This window comes from Lissotriton helveticus, chromosome 12 (genome assembly GCF_964261635.1).
Source record: "Lissotriton helveticus chromosome 12, aLisHel1.1, whole genome shotgun sequence".
NCBI lineage: Eukaryota > Metazoa > Chordata > Amphibia > Caudata > Salamandridae > Lissotriton > Lissotriton helveticus.
The window spans coordinates 237762245-237775773 of record NC_136073.1 but is presented as its reverse complement, the minus strand read 5'-3'; the positions used below and the strand labels follow the sequence as shown (position 1 = coordinate 237775773).

The 13529-nt window shown below is 45.6% G+C and overlaps 1 protein-coding gene across 1 annotated transcript in view; it reads right to left on the bottom strand.

Annotated features, from left to right (window-relative positions):
• The window catches only part of ACSF3 (acyl-CoA synthetase family member 3), a 407017-nt gene that overhangs the window by 14523 nt on the left and 378965 nt on the right, over positions 1–13529 (bottom strand). The window contains exons 8-9 of the mRNA XM_078671571.1: positions 9475–9609; positions 5624–5735 (exon numbers count right to left, since the gene is read on the bottom strand). Coding sequence (XP_078527697.1) covers positions 5624–5735; positions 9475–9609 — 247 coding nt within the window. The remainder of the gene's footprint in view (positions 1–5623; positions 5736–9474; positions 9610–13529) is intronic.

The window sequence follows — 13529 nt, the reverse complement described above, 5'->3', positions numbered from 1 at the left end:
ACCCCCCGTCCTGAGCTGAGCATCAGGATGGGGCGGGGGGGCAGTGCTGAGTGACAGAAGCATGTCACTCAGCAGGGAGGAGGGTGGGCTGGCTGTGCACTAAGTAAAGTGCACATGTGTTTTTGGCCAGCTATCTATCTTATGACGGCCAGCCACACACATGCACTTTAAACCTCTCAACCCAGCTGTCTAAAGACAGCTGGGTTGAGAGAAAGTGCAAGCCTCCAGGGCGTTGTGGAGCACCGAGTGAGGCCGCAACCCACCAATCCTGCTGCTGCTCTCATGCCGCATGTGAGCAGCGCCAGGATTAGGCAAGGTAGTTCCACCATCCAGTTGCAGTGACTTAGAGGTCCGTCAAATTGAGTCAGGTACTTTTTAAAAAATTAATATTTCTCCAGCGCGCCCCCACCCTCTCATCCCGTTAGGTGCCAGCCGCCACTGTGACCTGCTCAAAAGACACATGCAAATGACTGTCCTATGCACCCAATTTTATTTCCAAAGTAAAATCACTTTTATGTCAATGTACAATGGTGCATACGCCACTAAGATGACCCCCAACTCCGGGTCATTGAACTTTTCATGTACAAATCAGTGATTTTAGGTGTACCAGTCGATTAGCTCAATAGAAGGAAACCAAGACTACAACACTCAGAATGCGCCAGGCAAACACACAAATGTCCAGGGCTGGAACCTTGTCCATAATGACATGGTGTGAGTGGGTCACCCTACAGTCCACTGGTGTGCTGACTGGTAATCACCGTGGGTGGCAGTTCACCAGACGGAAGTTCAGCCAGTTTGGAAACAGAGGGTGGGCAAGGAAACCTTAGAAAAGAAGTTACATTTTATTTGAATCAGGCAGGAGGAATGATTCCCTCTGGAGTAGGAGCCACGAAGTGGCCAGTAAACCTCACACTTTCACTTATTACTATGTTACAAAACTCTGGGACAGAAACGTCAGACAGAACTAACATTGTCTATACATCGATAGTAAGAAGAGTTACAAATGCAACACTATTGAACACTACACCACCCCATTCATGGAACATCTGAACTTCCAACTTCGAACCAACTCCAAAATAACCATCTAAGGCACTTTTGCCTACAGACCCCCCTGGGCAACGACCAGCATTCTGTAGCGCCATCTCCGAATTCATCTCCCCCGCTAGCCATCGACTCAGAACACTATGTACTATTCGACAAACTTAACTTCCACGTCGACAATCCCAACGATAGCAACTCCACCAATCTGCAAGAAAATATGAGCAAAATTGGGCTTACCCAACTCATTACCGACCACACACACTGCACAGGACACACACTTAATCCGATCTTCACATCCAGCAACAGAATCAGATACAGCCACATCTCCAAACTGACCAGGACCAACCACTCAATCATGCATTTCAGCATCAAAGGCTCATAGGACACCGCCACCCAGCTCCTCTCAATGCAGATGGAACAAAGTAAAGGAGACCCAGTGGACACAGGCTATCAACACCTCGCAGGCCGATGCTGTGTCAAACCTGGACCAGGCCGTCCAGAACTTCTCCGACTGGATCACTAAATGCACCAACAGAGTTGCCCCCATGAAACCAGTCAAAACCTCCAGAGCATCCAGAAGAGCTAGCTGGTATACACCACAACTCAGAACTATCAAGCGCAACTGGAACGGACTAGAGAAACAATGGTGTACTACCAAAGATTTCACCGACCAAACCACCTTCAAATCAGCCCTCAACAGGTACCACCAATGCATCAAGGACACTAAAAGAGATGCCTTCACAGACTGCATCAAAACAAGTGCTAATAGCACATAGGAACTGTTCAACATAGTCAGGGAGTTCTCCAACCCATCAGCCACAGGTAACACGATCCCCCCCTCACTAAAACTCTGCGACACCCTCTCTGGGTACTTCCACGGAAATATAGCCACCATCTACAAAAACTTCAACCCCCAACCCACCAACATCTATTTCAACAACCACCCTCCCATGGAAACCACCTCCTTGATCACTGCCTAGTCTGATAACCACGCAAACCACTACAGCCTTCCTGTCCTCAATCGACTACAGAGCACCCACTGACCAATGCCTTTCCCATTTCTTCAGCCTTGAAACCCATGAAATCAGCATGGAACTCACCAACATCTTCCATGCCTCTATCACCACAACAACCTTCCCCAACAGATGGGAACATGCGGAGGTAAGACCGCTCTGGAAGAAATCCTCTGCTGATCCCATCGAAATCAAGAACTACCGCCCTATCTCACTTCTTCCTTACCCCTCCAAAGTCCTTGAGAAGGCCATTAACCACCAGCTCACCAGATACCTAGAAGAAAATAATCTGCCTCCCAATCCGGCTTCTGCGCAAACCACAGCACCGAAACAGCCCTAATCGCCACCATTGATTACATCAGAGTCCTCCTCGACTGCAGTGAAACAGTAGCCCTGATCCTCCTTGACCTCTCAGCTGCATTCAACACTGTATCCCATCACACCCTAATCAACAGACTCAACCACATCGGCATCCAAGGAATGGATCTCATTCTTCCTCACTGGACGAACTCAGCGAATCCGCCTACCGTCCTTCAATTCCAAACCCAATACCATCTCCTGCAGCGTCCCCAAGGATTGTCCCCCAGCCCCTACACGACAACCCTCGCAGACACAGATTCCATGAGCTCAATATCGTATCCAACACATATGACACACAACTCATCCTCTCTCTCACCGATGTCCCCTCCACTGCCAGAACAAACTTCCGATTGGATGAGGACCAACTATCTGAAGCTCAACCCAAACAAGACAGAAGTGCTGATCTTCGGGAAGAGCACCTTCCGGTCAGACAGCAGCTGGTACCCCTCCAAGGTCAGACCCACCCCCACATCGACAGACCACGCCCGCAACCTCAGCATAATCCTCAACGCCAAACTCACCATGAAGCGCCAAATCAACACAGTTTTCTCCTCGTGCTTCCACGCCCTTCGCATGCTATGGGACAATCTTCAAATGCATCCCGTCAACACCTGGGAAACTGTCACCCAATCCCTTGTCACTAGCCGCCTCAACTACGGAAAAACTCTCTATGCCGGAATCACCACCCAATGCCTCAAGAGACTCCAGACCATACAGAACGCAGCAGATAGACTCATCTTCAACCTCGATAAAAAGCACATAAGAGGAACACAAAGAATTGCATATAATATGCAACTAATGACGAATCTTCACAGTCTTCGATGTGGAGGATTCTTCTTTATTATTTCAACAGGATGAGGGATACACACAGCCTCAGCCGACGCGTTTCACCCCAACGGGCTTCCTCAGGGCTAAATGCAAGACAAATCGCTCGATAGACCGTGGACTGGCATCCGTTCTTCTATCTTTTACTTAGTACTGAAAAAAAATATTTTTCTTCTTTAAACAAGTGTCCAAATCTTGGGCAAATTAATGATCCAATCGACAAGAAAAACTGTCTTAGAGGAGCTCGGGAAAGCACAACAGTAAACACCGAGCTCAGGCTATCATCACCTAGCAAAGCAAACCAAGTCGGATTGACGAGTAATCAAATCCTTCCTTAACCTCCCAAAATGCACCCATATCATCTCGCACCTCACAAACATCCACTAGCTCCTCGTCTAGAAGGGATGCCAGTTCAAGCTCCTAATACACGCCTACCAATTTCTACATGACCAGGGACCAGCCTACATCAACCACCGTATGAACTTCAACCAACCTGTCAGACATCTGCGCTCCACCTCCCAGGCCCTCATGCACACCCCCTGCCATGGCTTCTCTTACCTTGCTGCGAACGTCTGGAACAAACTGTCCTTCCACCTACGAACATCTCCTTCCCTGGCAGAATTCAGAAGAGAATTCTAGACCTGGCTTTTCAAATGAGACCACCTGTACCTCAGCGTCCGGATTACCTCAGGGGTGAAGAGCAGTGCTTCACAAGACAAATTGATTGATTGATTGACTGATTGATTACAAATAAAAACAAGAGGAAAATAAGAAGCCCTGTGTTGTCTTGATCTGAGAACCCTCTGAACAGTGGGGTTTCTTCAGCCCATTAGAGAAGAAGCAAGAACTGGTTAATATTCCTTAGCCATTGATCCTCTGTACACCCGTCTCTATCCATTCATGAATATAGATTGATTATTTTATCTTACCTAGCTTTCTGATAGACAGGCAATAGAGTTTAATTTCAGTGTATGACTGAGGATTCCGTGGAACAAGCCTTCCGATGTTGTCATCAGCAGGTAGATGGGGACCCTGCTACCACTGGACACTAGTTGTGGGATCTGTTCAGCCTAAAGCTGTAATCCAACCATATTTTGCCTTGTCCCACAAAATTCCTACTCTAACCCCTTCGCCGCACAGCAAATTCCGCCACAGTGCGAGGGGGGCAAGGCTGGGCGTGGCGCTCAGGTACCCAGGACGGCTCCCGGCAGTCATGAGTCACAGTGGGCATGTGCTCATGTCGGCCGAGAGCCGTCCGAACCCCGCCCACTGATTCATTCTCCTGCACAAGCGGGGAATTAACCGCGCATGGGCGGAGCGGCAACATTCGGACGGCTCCCGGCCGTCATGAGCAAACGACTACCGTGACTCATGACGGCCGGGAGCCGTCCTGAGCATGGATGTGGTTAACCGCATGGCTATGGCACAAGTAATGCTTCTGCGAGGCTTTGTTACCTCAAATGTGATATTGATCATTTATGGTTCCACAACCAAATGCTAGCCATGTGCCCGCCGAAGAGATTAAATGATTCATAGAACATGAAATGGGAGAGGCGAATATGCCACCTTACTATGCATTCTTTTTTCTGCATGCAATTACAACACGCTTGTTACAACAACTGCGTTGTAATAACGCATGTCATTACTCCGCAAGTCAGAACAATGACGTGCTCTTGGGGGGGCGATGGATGTTGGAATAGTAGAATTCACTATTCCAACTCGAGTCTGTGCAACAGTAGGGACGGTGTTGAATATTAAATCCAACACCTTCTGACCCATCCGCAAGTCATTGTTCCGACTTGAGGGGTAATGGCAGGTACTGTTACTACGAAGGTCGATGTAACGACCGTGTTGTAATTGCATGCGGTGTTCCAAATTCGGGGTAAACTATGTTAACGGGGCGAGGCGAATTTATAGAAATATGATTTTGTAATTTTAAGTCTGGATACCTGACCTATTGAATTTGTGGACAATGGTTTAAATGCATTGGACCGAAATGCGAAACAACCTTTTATCTGCAGTGGCATTTTGAAACACAGGAACATAAGGAAGAAATCGGTTATCAAATCCAGGATCCCCAGTTAACGTGAATATGTTTATCATTTCCTCAAGTGAAGAGTATTTCAAGCTCTTACAATATTATGAATTATTGTGAGTCCCTTAAAGGTAGACTAAGTGGCCGACGAAAGGCAATGGAAGGCTTGTCAGATGCATACAGTAAATGAACGAATAATGCACTGGTGGAACCATAATGCACGTTTCTAGGCTCTGTGTCTGTGCTTTCCTGGTTTTAATCTACAATGGGGGGGGGGGCACAGCATCGGGGGGGGGCCTTATTCACCATCACATAAGCAGACCCTCCTGTTCACCTACCACCTCCTTACCTTGCCCACTCTTTCAGCTCCCGGAGGGATAGCTGCTCTCCCGGGCGGAGCTTCACCACTGCTGTGACCTTCTGACCCCAGGCCATGTCTGGGGCACCAATCACTGCAACATCTAGAGGAGGAGAGAATAAGAATAAGAAGCAGGCACGTGGGAGGAGCCTCAGAAAGGGTATTGCTAATCGGTGTGCTGAAGGTAACTGTTTAAACACCATTGGTCTAGCCTCATCCTTAAATCCAATGAGTCTTACTTCTGCGTCACCTCATTGGTCCAAGTAAAGCTGGAGGCCTTGACGTATATCATCCTGGGGTCACTGACGCACTCCTGTGTGGGAGGAACATATAGCACAGGCAACATTCACTTAGGGCCGGCCTTTAACAAGGGCGGGCTACCAATTTTCTGAGGGGCGCTTGCAGCTGTGTGCATTTAAGGTTATACCAACAGCAGAGCCCTTCTCATCTTGCTCCAGCCTTGTCCCTGCCTGTTCGTTTCCGTCTGATTTTCCAGTTAAACGTTTTTTTAGTCCTTGATTATCATACGGCCGGGGATGATTTTAACGTCCATTTAGCCCCCTTCCTTGCCCTCCCTTCCCCTCTGCCCCTGCTGACGCATATCAACACAAGCATTTGCAATGCAATAGGTCTCGCATTATTAAAGTTTGAGATATTGTCATTGCTAATAATAATGCAACACCAATAGCAATAGCTATTGCATTCCATTTTTACATGCGCGCTACTACACGCTCAACCTAAAAATTAGCTGAAACACTGGCGAGGAGAGAGGGAGAAGAGAGAATAGAAGGCATTAGTGACGTGGGAGAGGGGATACAGAAAAAAAGCATTGTGCAAGGTCAAGAGAGAGCGAATGGCAGTTGAGAGGAGGCTCGAAAACGAAATTGTAGTGAGACAGCTGCAGTAAAATGAGTAGAGCGAGAGAGAGAAGGAAGGATAGAAATGAGGCAAGGCCAAAAATATGTGTAGGGAAACATCCATCTGGAATTTGGCGGGAGAGGGGTAAGAAATACAGAAATAAGTGGAGGGAGCAACAGCGGAAAGAGTGGTGGGGCGGTCAAACCAAGAAATATCAGACACACAGACAGACAGACAGACATGGTGAGAGGTACCAGAACAAAATATAGTGGTGAGAGCTTCAGAACAAGAATTAGTTTGGAGGCGAGATAGAGAAAGAGAAAAAATGCAACAGATAGAGAGGGGCCAATAAGCAATACTGCAGGAACAAAATGACATCAGATGATATAGAGTGGACAGAAGAAAATTTATTGAAGAGGAGATGACATGGACAGAGTGATAGGAATGGGAAGAGGCAATATAAGAGAGAGAGAGAAAGTGGAGCCCAGAGAAGGGCAAAGGCGACAGAGCTAAAAATACAAGAGAGAAGGACAAACCATAACTAATTTAGGGAAGGGCAGAAAAAGAGCAAATCGCAGAATAAATATATTAGAGAGGAGGGGAAAGCCAGACTGGAGAGGGGGCTTAACAGTAAATGTGGAAAAAGAACAGAAAAATACAAATTAGAAAGTTTCGATAGACATTGGGCAAGACAAAAGAGCAGGGGAAGTTGATATACAAAGGGAGCAAATAAGGGTGTAGGAGGACGAGTGAGAACGAGACAGTGAGACGTGAAATTGAGGTGGGGAGAAGGAGAGAGAGCGAGCGCTCAAAACAGAGCCGATATATAAAAAAACAGCAGTAGCATACGTAAGTTTTAAAAAAATACAAGACCTATTGCATTGCAAATGCTTGTTTACTTTGTTTTCTTTTCACTTCTATCCAAAAACAATAACAAGAAAAAAAATTAAAAGTAGAGCGCCGCCTGTGTAATTAAGCCAAATACAAAGTGTACAGAACTGCCACCATACAATGCATCCACTGCAACTGTGCATTAACTAACAGTAATCAATTGGTGATGTAGAGAATGCTAGAAAGTCAAAAAGTTTGGCACAACTAGTCCTTGGGATCATCTGGACTATTGTTTGTTGGTATACCGGGGTGTATGGCAGAGGCCGGGGGAGCACTTTTAGTCAGGGTGCAAAACCTATCACCCAATAGTGTAACTTGTGCATGGTGTGCTGTAAACCTCAAATACATTTTTAAAAATTCAAGTGCATCCTTCGCTGCTGTGCTACATCTGCACAAGATCCGGCCCACATTCACAAAGGCCCTATCGCTGACAATGCTGTTTCTCTCCGAAGTTGTGCCTCACACCAGTGCAACTTTTCATTATCAGCTCACAACAACAGAAAGTATATGACCTTCCTTCAGTAGCCGGTTGCCTATTTAGCTTTATGGCAGATGAGCATTTCGAGAATATGGTAATAAAGCCTCACTCACCGTAACAACGTAGGATGGGCTGTAATTTCAGAGCGCTAATGGGTTACAAACAATATTATGACGGGGAACGATTGATCCAATAAAGGCCTGCAGTATTATTAAAAATGACTTAATATAGATCACCGTTAACCCATGCACACACAGTTGTCATCCAAACTATTTCCAAATCTATTAACGACTAGCGGTAACAAGTCCCCGCCGGGCCGCCGCGCTGCCCGCGACGACCCGGAAGCGGTTGGGAAGCCGGCCAATCCAAGTCCCGCCCCATCGCGGCGAGAGACAGAGAGAGCTGCCCGAGGAGCCACGGAGGCTCCGCATTGAGTCCCGGTCCCGAGATGGGGGACCGGGTGAAGAGCGGGCGGGCGCATGGGGAAGGCGGGGCTCTCATGTGGTGAGAGAGCCCCGCAAAGCGCTACCGCCGCCCGAGATGCTGATCCGCCGCCGAGCACCGCCAGAACAGGTAAGTGTGTTGAGTGAGAGGAGGGGTGAGTGGGGGTGGGGTGTACGCGTGTGTGTGTGTGTGTCTGTTTGAGTGTGTTTGTGCGTGCGTCTGTCTGTCTGTGTGCGCGTGTGTATGTTTAAGGGGGGTGCGTGTGTGTATATGCAGTGTGTGTATGGCTTTCTTTGTGCGCATGCGTGAGTGACGACGTGCGCGCTCACGAGGTCGAATCTCGGCCTGCAAATGCGCGTGGCACTTTGCTGTCCTCATTCCCAGAAAAGTAACAACATAAGTTGTCTCGCTAGACGCAAAAGCTTCGCTTTTGCTTACGTCTAGCGAGACCTAAAAACCATCATCTGTTAGGGCAGGTAAGCGGTTGCTGATATAGGTGATCTGGGGGAGGTCCGGAGATGTTTGTGTTCAGGGAACAGTCCCTGCTCCTCCAGGTACTGACCAATGAACACAAAGGGGCCCCCTGCTGCCTCATTTAATTCACTACCATCAGCCAAGGGTGCTATCTGTGCGAACTTTCTGTTCACGGCTGAATTTATGCTTTGATCAGCTTTGAGAGAACCATCCTCAGGTCAAGGGAGGTCTGTTCCAACCGGTGAACACGCAGATAGTTACTGAAGTCTGTATTAGCAAACGGTGCAATGTACCTCTCCGTTGAAGCGGCATTACCCTTTTCATTTCATTTTAATATCCTTCCAAACTTCACGTGGCCCCGCTATCCACCTATTTAATCTCTGTAAAAAATCATTTCAGTAGTGTGGGCATCAGACAGGTGAAGAGAGAACAGGGCTGCACCAGAGAGGGTATGTATTAGTCAAGTACCCGAGTGAGACACCTGGACACTCAGCTTTTCCCCAGGCAGGACCACATTGGATGATCCTCGGCGCATGCCTCCGGAGCCTCCATTTCCTCCTTCATCAACAGTGGGAGCACTCTGTCACTTATTACAGTCTGGTCACAAGCGCCTTATTAAAGCAAATAAACAGGGCATTCACAAACAGTGATTTTACAGATGCTCCAACACACCGAGTCCATTACAGAATCTATTTACCTGCGATGCTAGAGTGCGCCAGCAGGTGGCGCTCCACCTCCAGGGCACTGATCTTGTAGCCGCCGCTCTTGATGATGTCCACCGAGGTGCGCCCCAGGATCCAGTACGTCCCCTCTTTATACACAGCCGTGTCCCCTGCAAGAACAGAACAGCTGCGTGAGAGGAGCTGCACCTTACCCACCAATTCATGATTGAGTGAGTGAACATTTCGAGGCTTCTAAGCACTGACAGGTTAAAGAGAGTTGTAATGGAGAGCGAAACCACGCAAAGCATGCATCTGATCAGAGAAAAGCGGCATTTGAAGAACACACTCATTAATTACCATACCCAGCTGTGTCATGCATAATGGTATCACTAGGCTCTAGAAATATCAGTAATATTTGTCACCAAAACACTCCCTACATGGTCAGTCCATCCATACACTAGCATCTAATGTTTGAAAGTCCCATCTCTTATTCCCTTGCTTCAATACAAAGCTCTGCCCCTCTAGAGTACAACATCAAAACACAAACCAAAGAGCCGCACTCTTTCACCCCAAAACTCCCAAGATAGCGTGCACGTGCGCGTCAGCACTTCGTCAGGGGCAAGAGACACTGCCTTCATGCAACCACTACTCGTACAATTTATTCTCTAAAAGGCCTGATGTTGGAAACTTCTGGCAATATTTTTGAAGCAGCACAATGCTACCATACCTCCACTAAGATGCAGCCTCAGACCACATGAAGAATGACAGACACGTGCCTACCTGCACTAAGATGGCCCCCGCAGATGCCTGCCAGGCTCCGACGTCATACGAACAGAACGCCCTTGAGCCTCTTTCTTGAATACATGAATATAAGCATTGAACATGGGAAGAAACCTGGGTAGGCACACTACTCCTGACTTTTTTCCCTGGAATTTCTATGATCTTTGGTCTGTTACATATTTCGGAGTTTTCAAAACGTGTACTTATAAATGAACCTCAATCAATCAATCAATCAATCAATCAAGGCATTTATATAGCGCACTACTCACCCGGAGGGTCTCAACCTCAAAGTCACAGACAACAAGACACTGAATGCGATGGGACAGTTGGTCTAAATTTAGGTAGTGGAAGATGAAAACATAATAGTGTGGTTCACAGGCAGTACTTATTTCTGACAGTTTCCGGACATGAAATAAGGAGAGCATATACTAACATGGAACGGAATATAGTACAAGACACCCAAATATAATCAAATATGATCATTAACCTGAATTTTGTTCGTCTTAAGAATAAAGGGCATTAAACATTTCAATAGAGATATCAGATTTCAAGAGCTCATCACTGCCCCAAACCTTTGCAGATGTACCATAGCAACATCAATATCCCCTTTGCACCCATATCCTAGTACATTCAATTTATGTGAAACTCTGTTTCATAGCTTGACCCAGTAATCCCTTTGCTTGATCAAATTGTATTCACTTTAAATAAAGAATCGGTGTAAAATAGTTTTCATAAGAAATGTATGTTGCAGGTTTCATTCAGCGAGTATCCATTGTTAGTGCAAAAAAAGCAGATGAAATTCTTTCCTTAAAGTGCACAGCGAAAAATGATCTCCAACATGTTAAATTCCAAATATATCTGCCAACTCTATCAGTGGCTACCGGCAATTTAAGTGCCGACCTATCATTCTCTAATAAGAGACATTTATCCAGATGCAGAGGACCCGTGATAATTCCTAAAACTTTTCCAAAATTTATAAAACTATCTCCCCCCTCCAACTCTTTTAATGTCTAGGCTTTTCTTTTTAGGACTTTATTGGGAGGATTGCTACATCCCTTCTACCATCTCATCCAGTTGCCAATCTTTCTTGTTACACTTTGACGTTTCTAAAGTTCTTTCATAAATTCCTTTGTGGGTTCTAGCTGTAGGGGTAGAAATTTGTTTTTTATCATAAACCTTGAATTTGTAAAAATAACATACTTTTTTTGTGGAGCTGAGTGAAGCTTTGCCTTGAGCGACTCTCATGTAATTACCTCATTATTACTGATCCAGTCTCCTAATTTACACATCTTAGCTTTTTCCCACCTATGCATTGTCCCTTGCAGTTATGATGGGCGAAGAAGTTCAAGAGGGGTTTTAGCATGAGTTGAAGGGACGTTAAAATGTTGCAGCAATTTCTTTTGCTTTTGTTTAAAAGAGGTGATAATCCCATACCTGGTCAAATTGGGGTTGCGATTATAAGATCTAGGAAAGTGAGGGTATGAAAAAGCTGATTTAAGCATTTTTCCTAAATAAATGTTATCAAAGGTGTGTGCATGTGTTATATTATAAAATCTGACGTAAGTGACTAGAAATGCTGACAGGTAGTAGGCTTTTCAGTCTAGAAGGGCCATACCATCCTCTTCTAGGCCAATATTTAATTTCTCTAGGCTCACCCATGGTGGTAGGCTATGCCATCTACGTAGCATAGATTCAATCTTTTTCATAAGAGGGGTATAACAGTCTGCACAAGTCCCCCGGGTTTTCTGCAACTTTAATACCAAAATATCTGATTGGATCTTTATTGTAGATCAATTTAAGGCAGCAAATGCAAATCTGCATTTCTGTTTTGGCAGTGTTTATGAGATATCCAGCTAACGCTGAGAACGATGCAAGTAATGCAAAAAAGATTGTGGACTACTTTTGCATCCTGGTGGAGGTATAGCACAAGGTCATCGGTTTATGGTTTGAGCCTAGGGGACTCAGGGATAGCTGCCTTAAGTAGCTTTGATCACCTCAGGGCACAGGCCAGGCGCTCTATAAAGATCGCTAACAGCAGAGGCGATAGAGGACACCCCTGCCTGGTGCAGCAGGTGATATTGAACTGAGCACTAGTTCTCCTGTTTAAAGAGAGGACTTTGAAAGAATCTTGATATAATTGGACAATTTGCTTAGTGAGCTGAAGTGGAAATTTCATCTCCCCAAGAACTTTAAACAACTTCCATCCCACCAAATCAAACTCTTTTTCAGTGCCTAAACCTTATTCACAGTAGAGTAATCAAGAGTCTCTAATAGAAAGTGTGTATTAGATTACAACTGGCATGTTGGTATGAATCCATTCTGAAATGCCATTATCAAATTTGGTATTACCTCAGATAGTTATCCTATGTTTGTTGGGTTCTCTTTGGCGGACTTAAATTGAGCTCTAGAGACTGGATGAAATTGATACATCTTCCAATTAGAACTGTATCAATTCTTCAATAGGGCAAGGTTCATCCAAAATCGATTCACAGAATGAGACAAACATTGTGGGTACTTGCTCTAAAAAAAGTTCAGTTATGGTCCATCTCCTAGCTTCGTCTCGGAGTGTTTGAAGTGTACTGCCCATACACCTTTTGTTGGCCAATATTGGCACAGAGGCACACTAGAACTGTAGTAACTGGAAGGAAGCCAATGTAAGCGACTAACTCTTATTCTTACTAATGTAGGTCTCCTGAAGGAGTACTATAGAAAGCTTTTGTTCATTGAGCAAGCTCAAAATTGCCTTCTGTTTCTTTGAATTGTTTAGGCCATTAACGTTTATAGAGATACAGCTTAATTTAGACAGCATTGCAGAAGTATTTATTTAAGTATGTATATCTCTCCAGCCTTTTGATGTCTGAAACGTCATGTCTGGAAAACCCTGGTAGATATATTCTCTGGAGAAATGTAAACTTTTCTGTGTATTTGCTTGGGAGAGGATCCTTTCTCGAAACCTCGCATCTCTGAAGTTCACTAGCATGATATGAGATTTCGAAGCATTTGGATACTCTGCAAAAGGCACCCGGTATGCTCGCCCTACAGTCAGATTGCCTGTAAACCCTGGCAGGATCTATAAACTCTACAGAGGAAGTTGCTGATTACTTTTGTTCCAGTATACGCATAAATCTTCAGCTGAATCATCCTAAATGTTTTTCCTGATCCTCTAGTTGCAGCTTAATATTATCCAACTCTTTTGTGGGTAGGGCGTTAGCTGATGCTAGCACTCCCTGGGGATCTTCCAAAATAGAAACACATGTTTTATCTTCGTCAGGTTCCTGAGAGTAGGAGTCAATCTTCTCTTCTTTTTCTC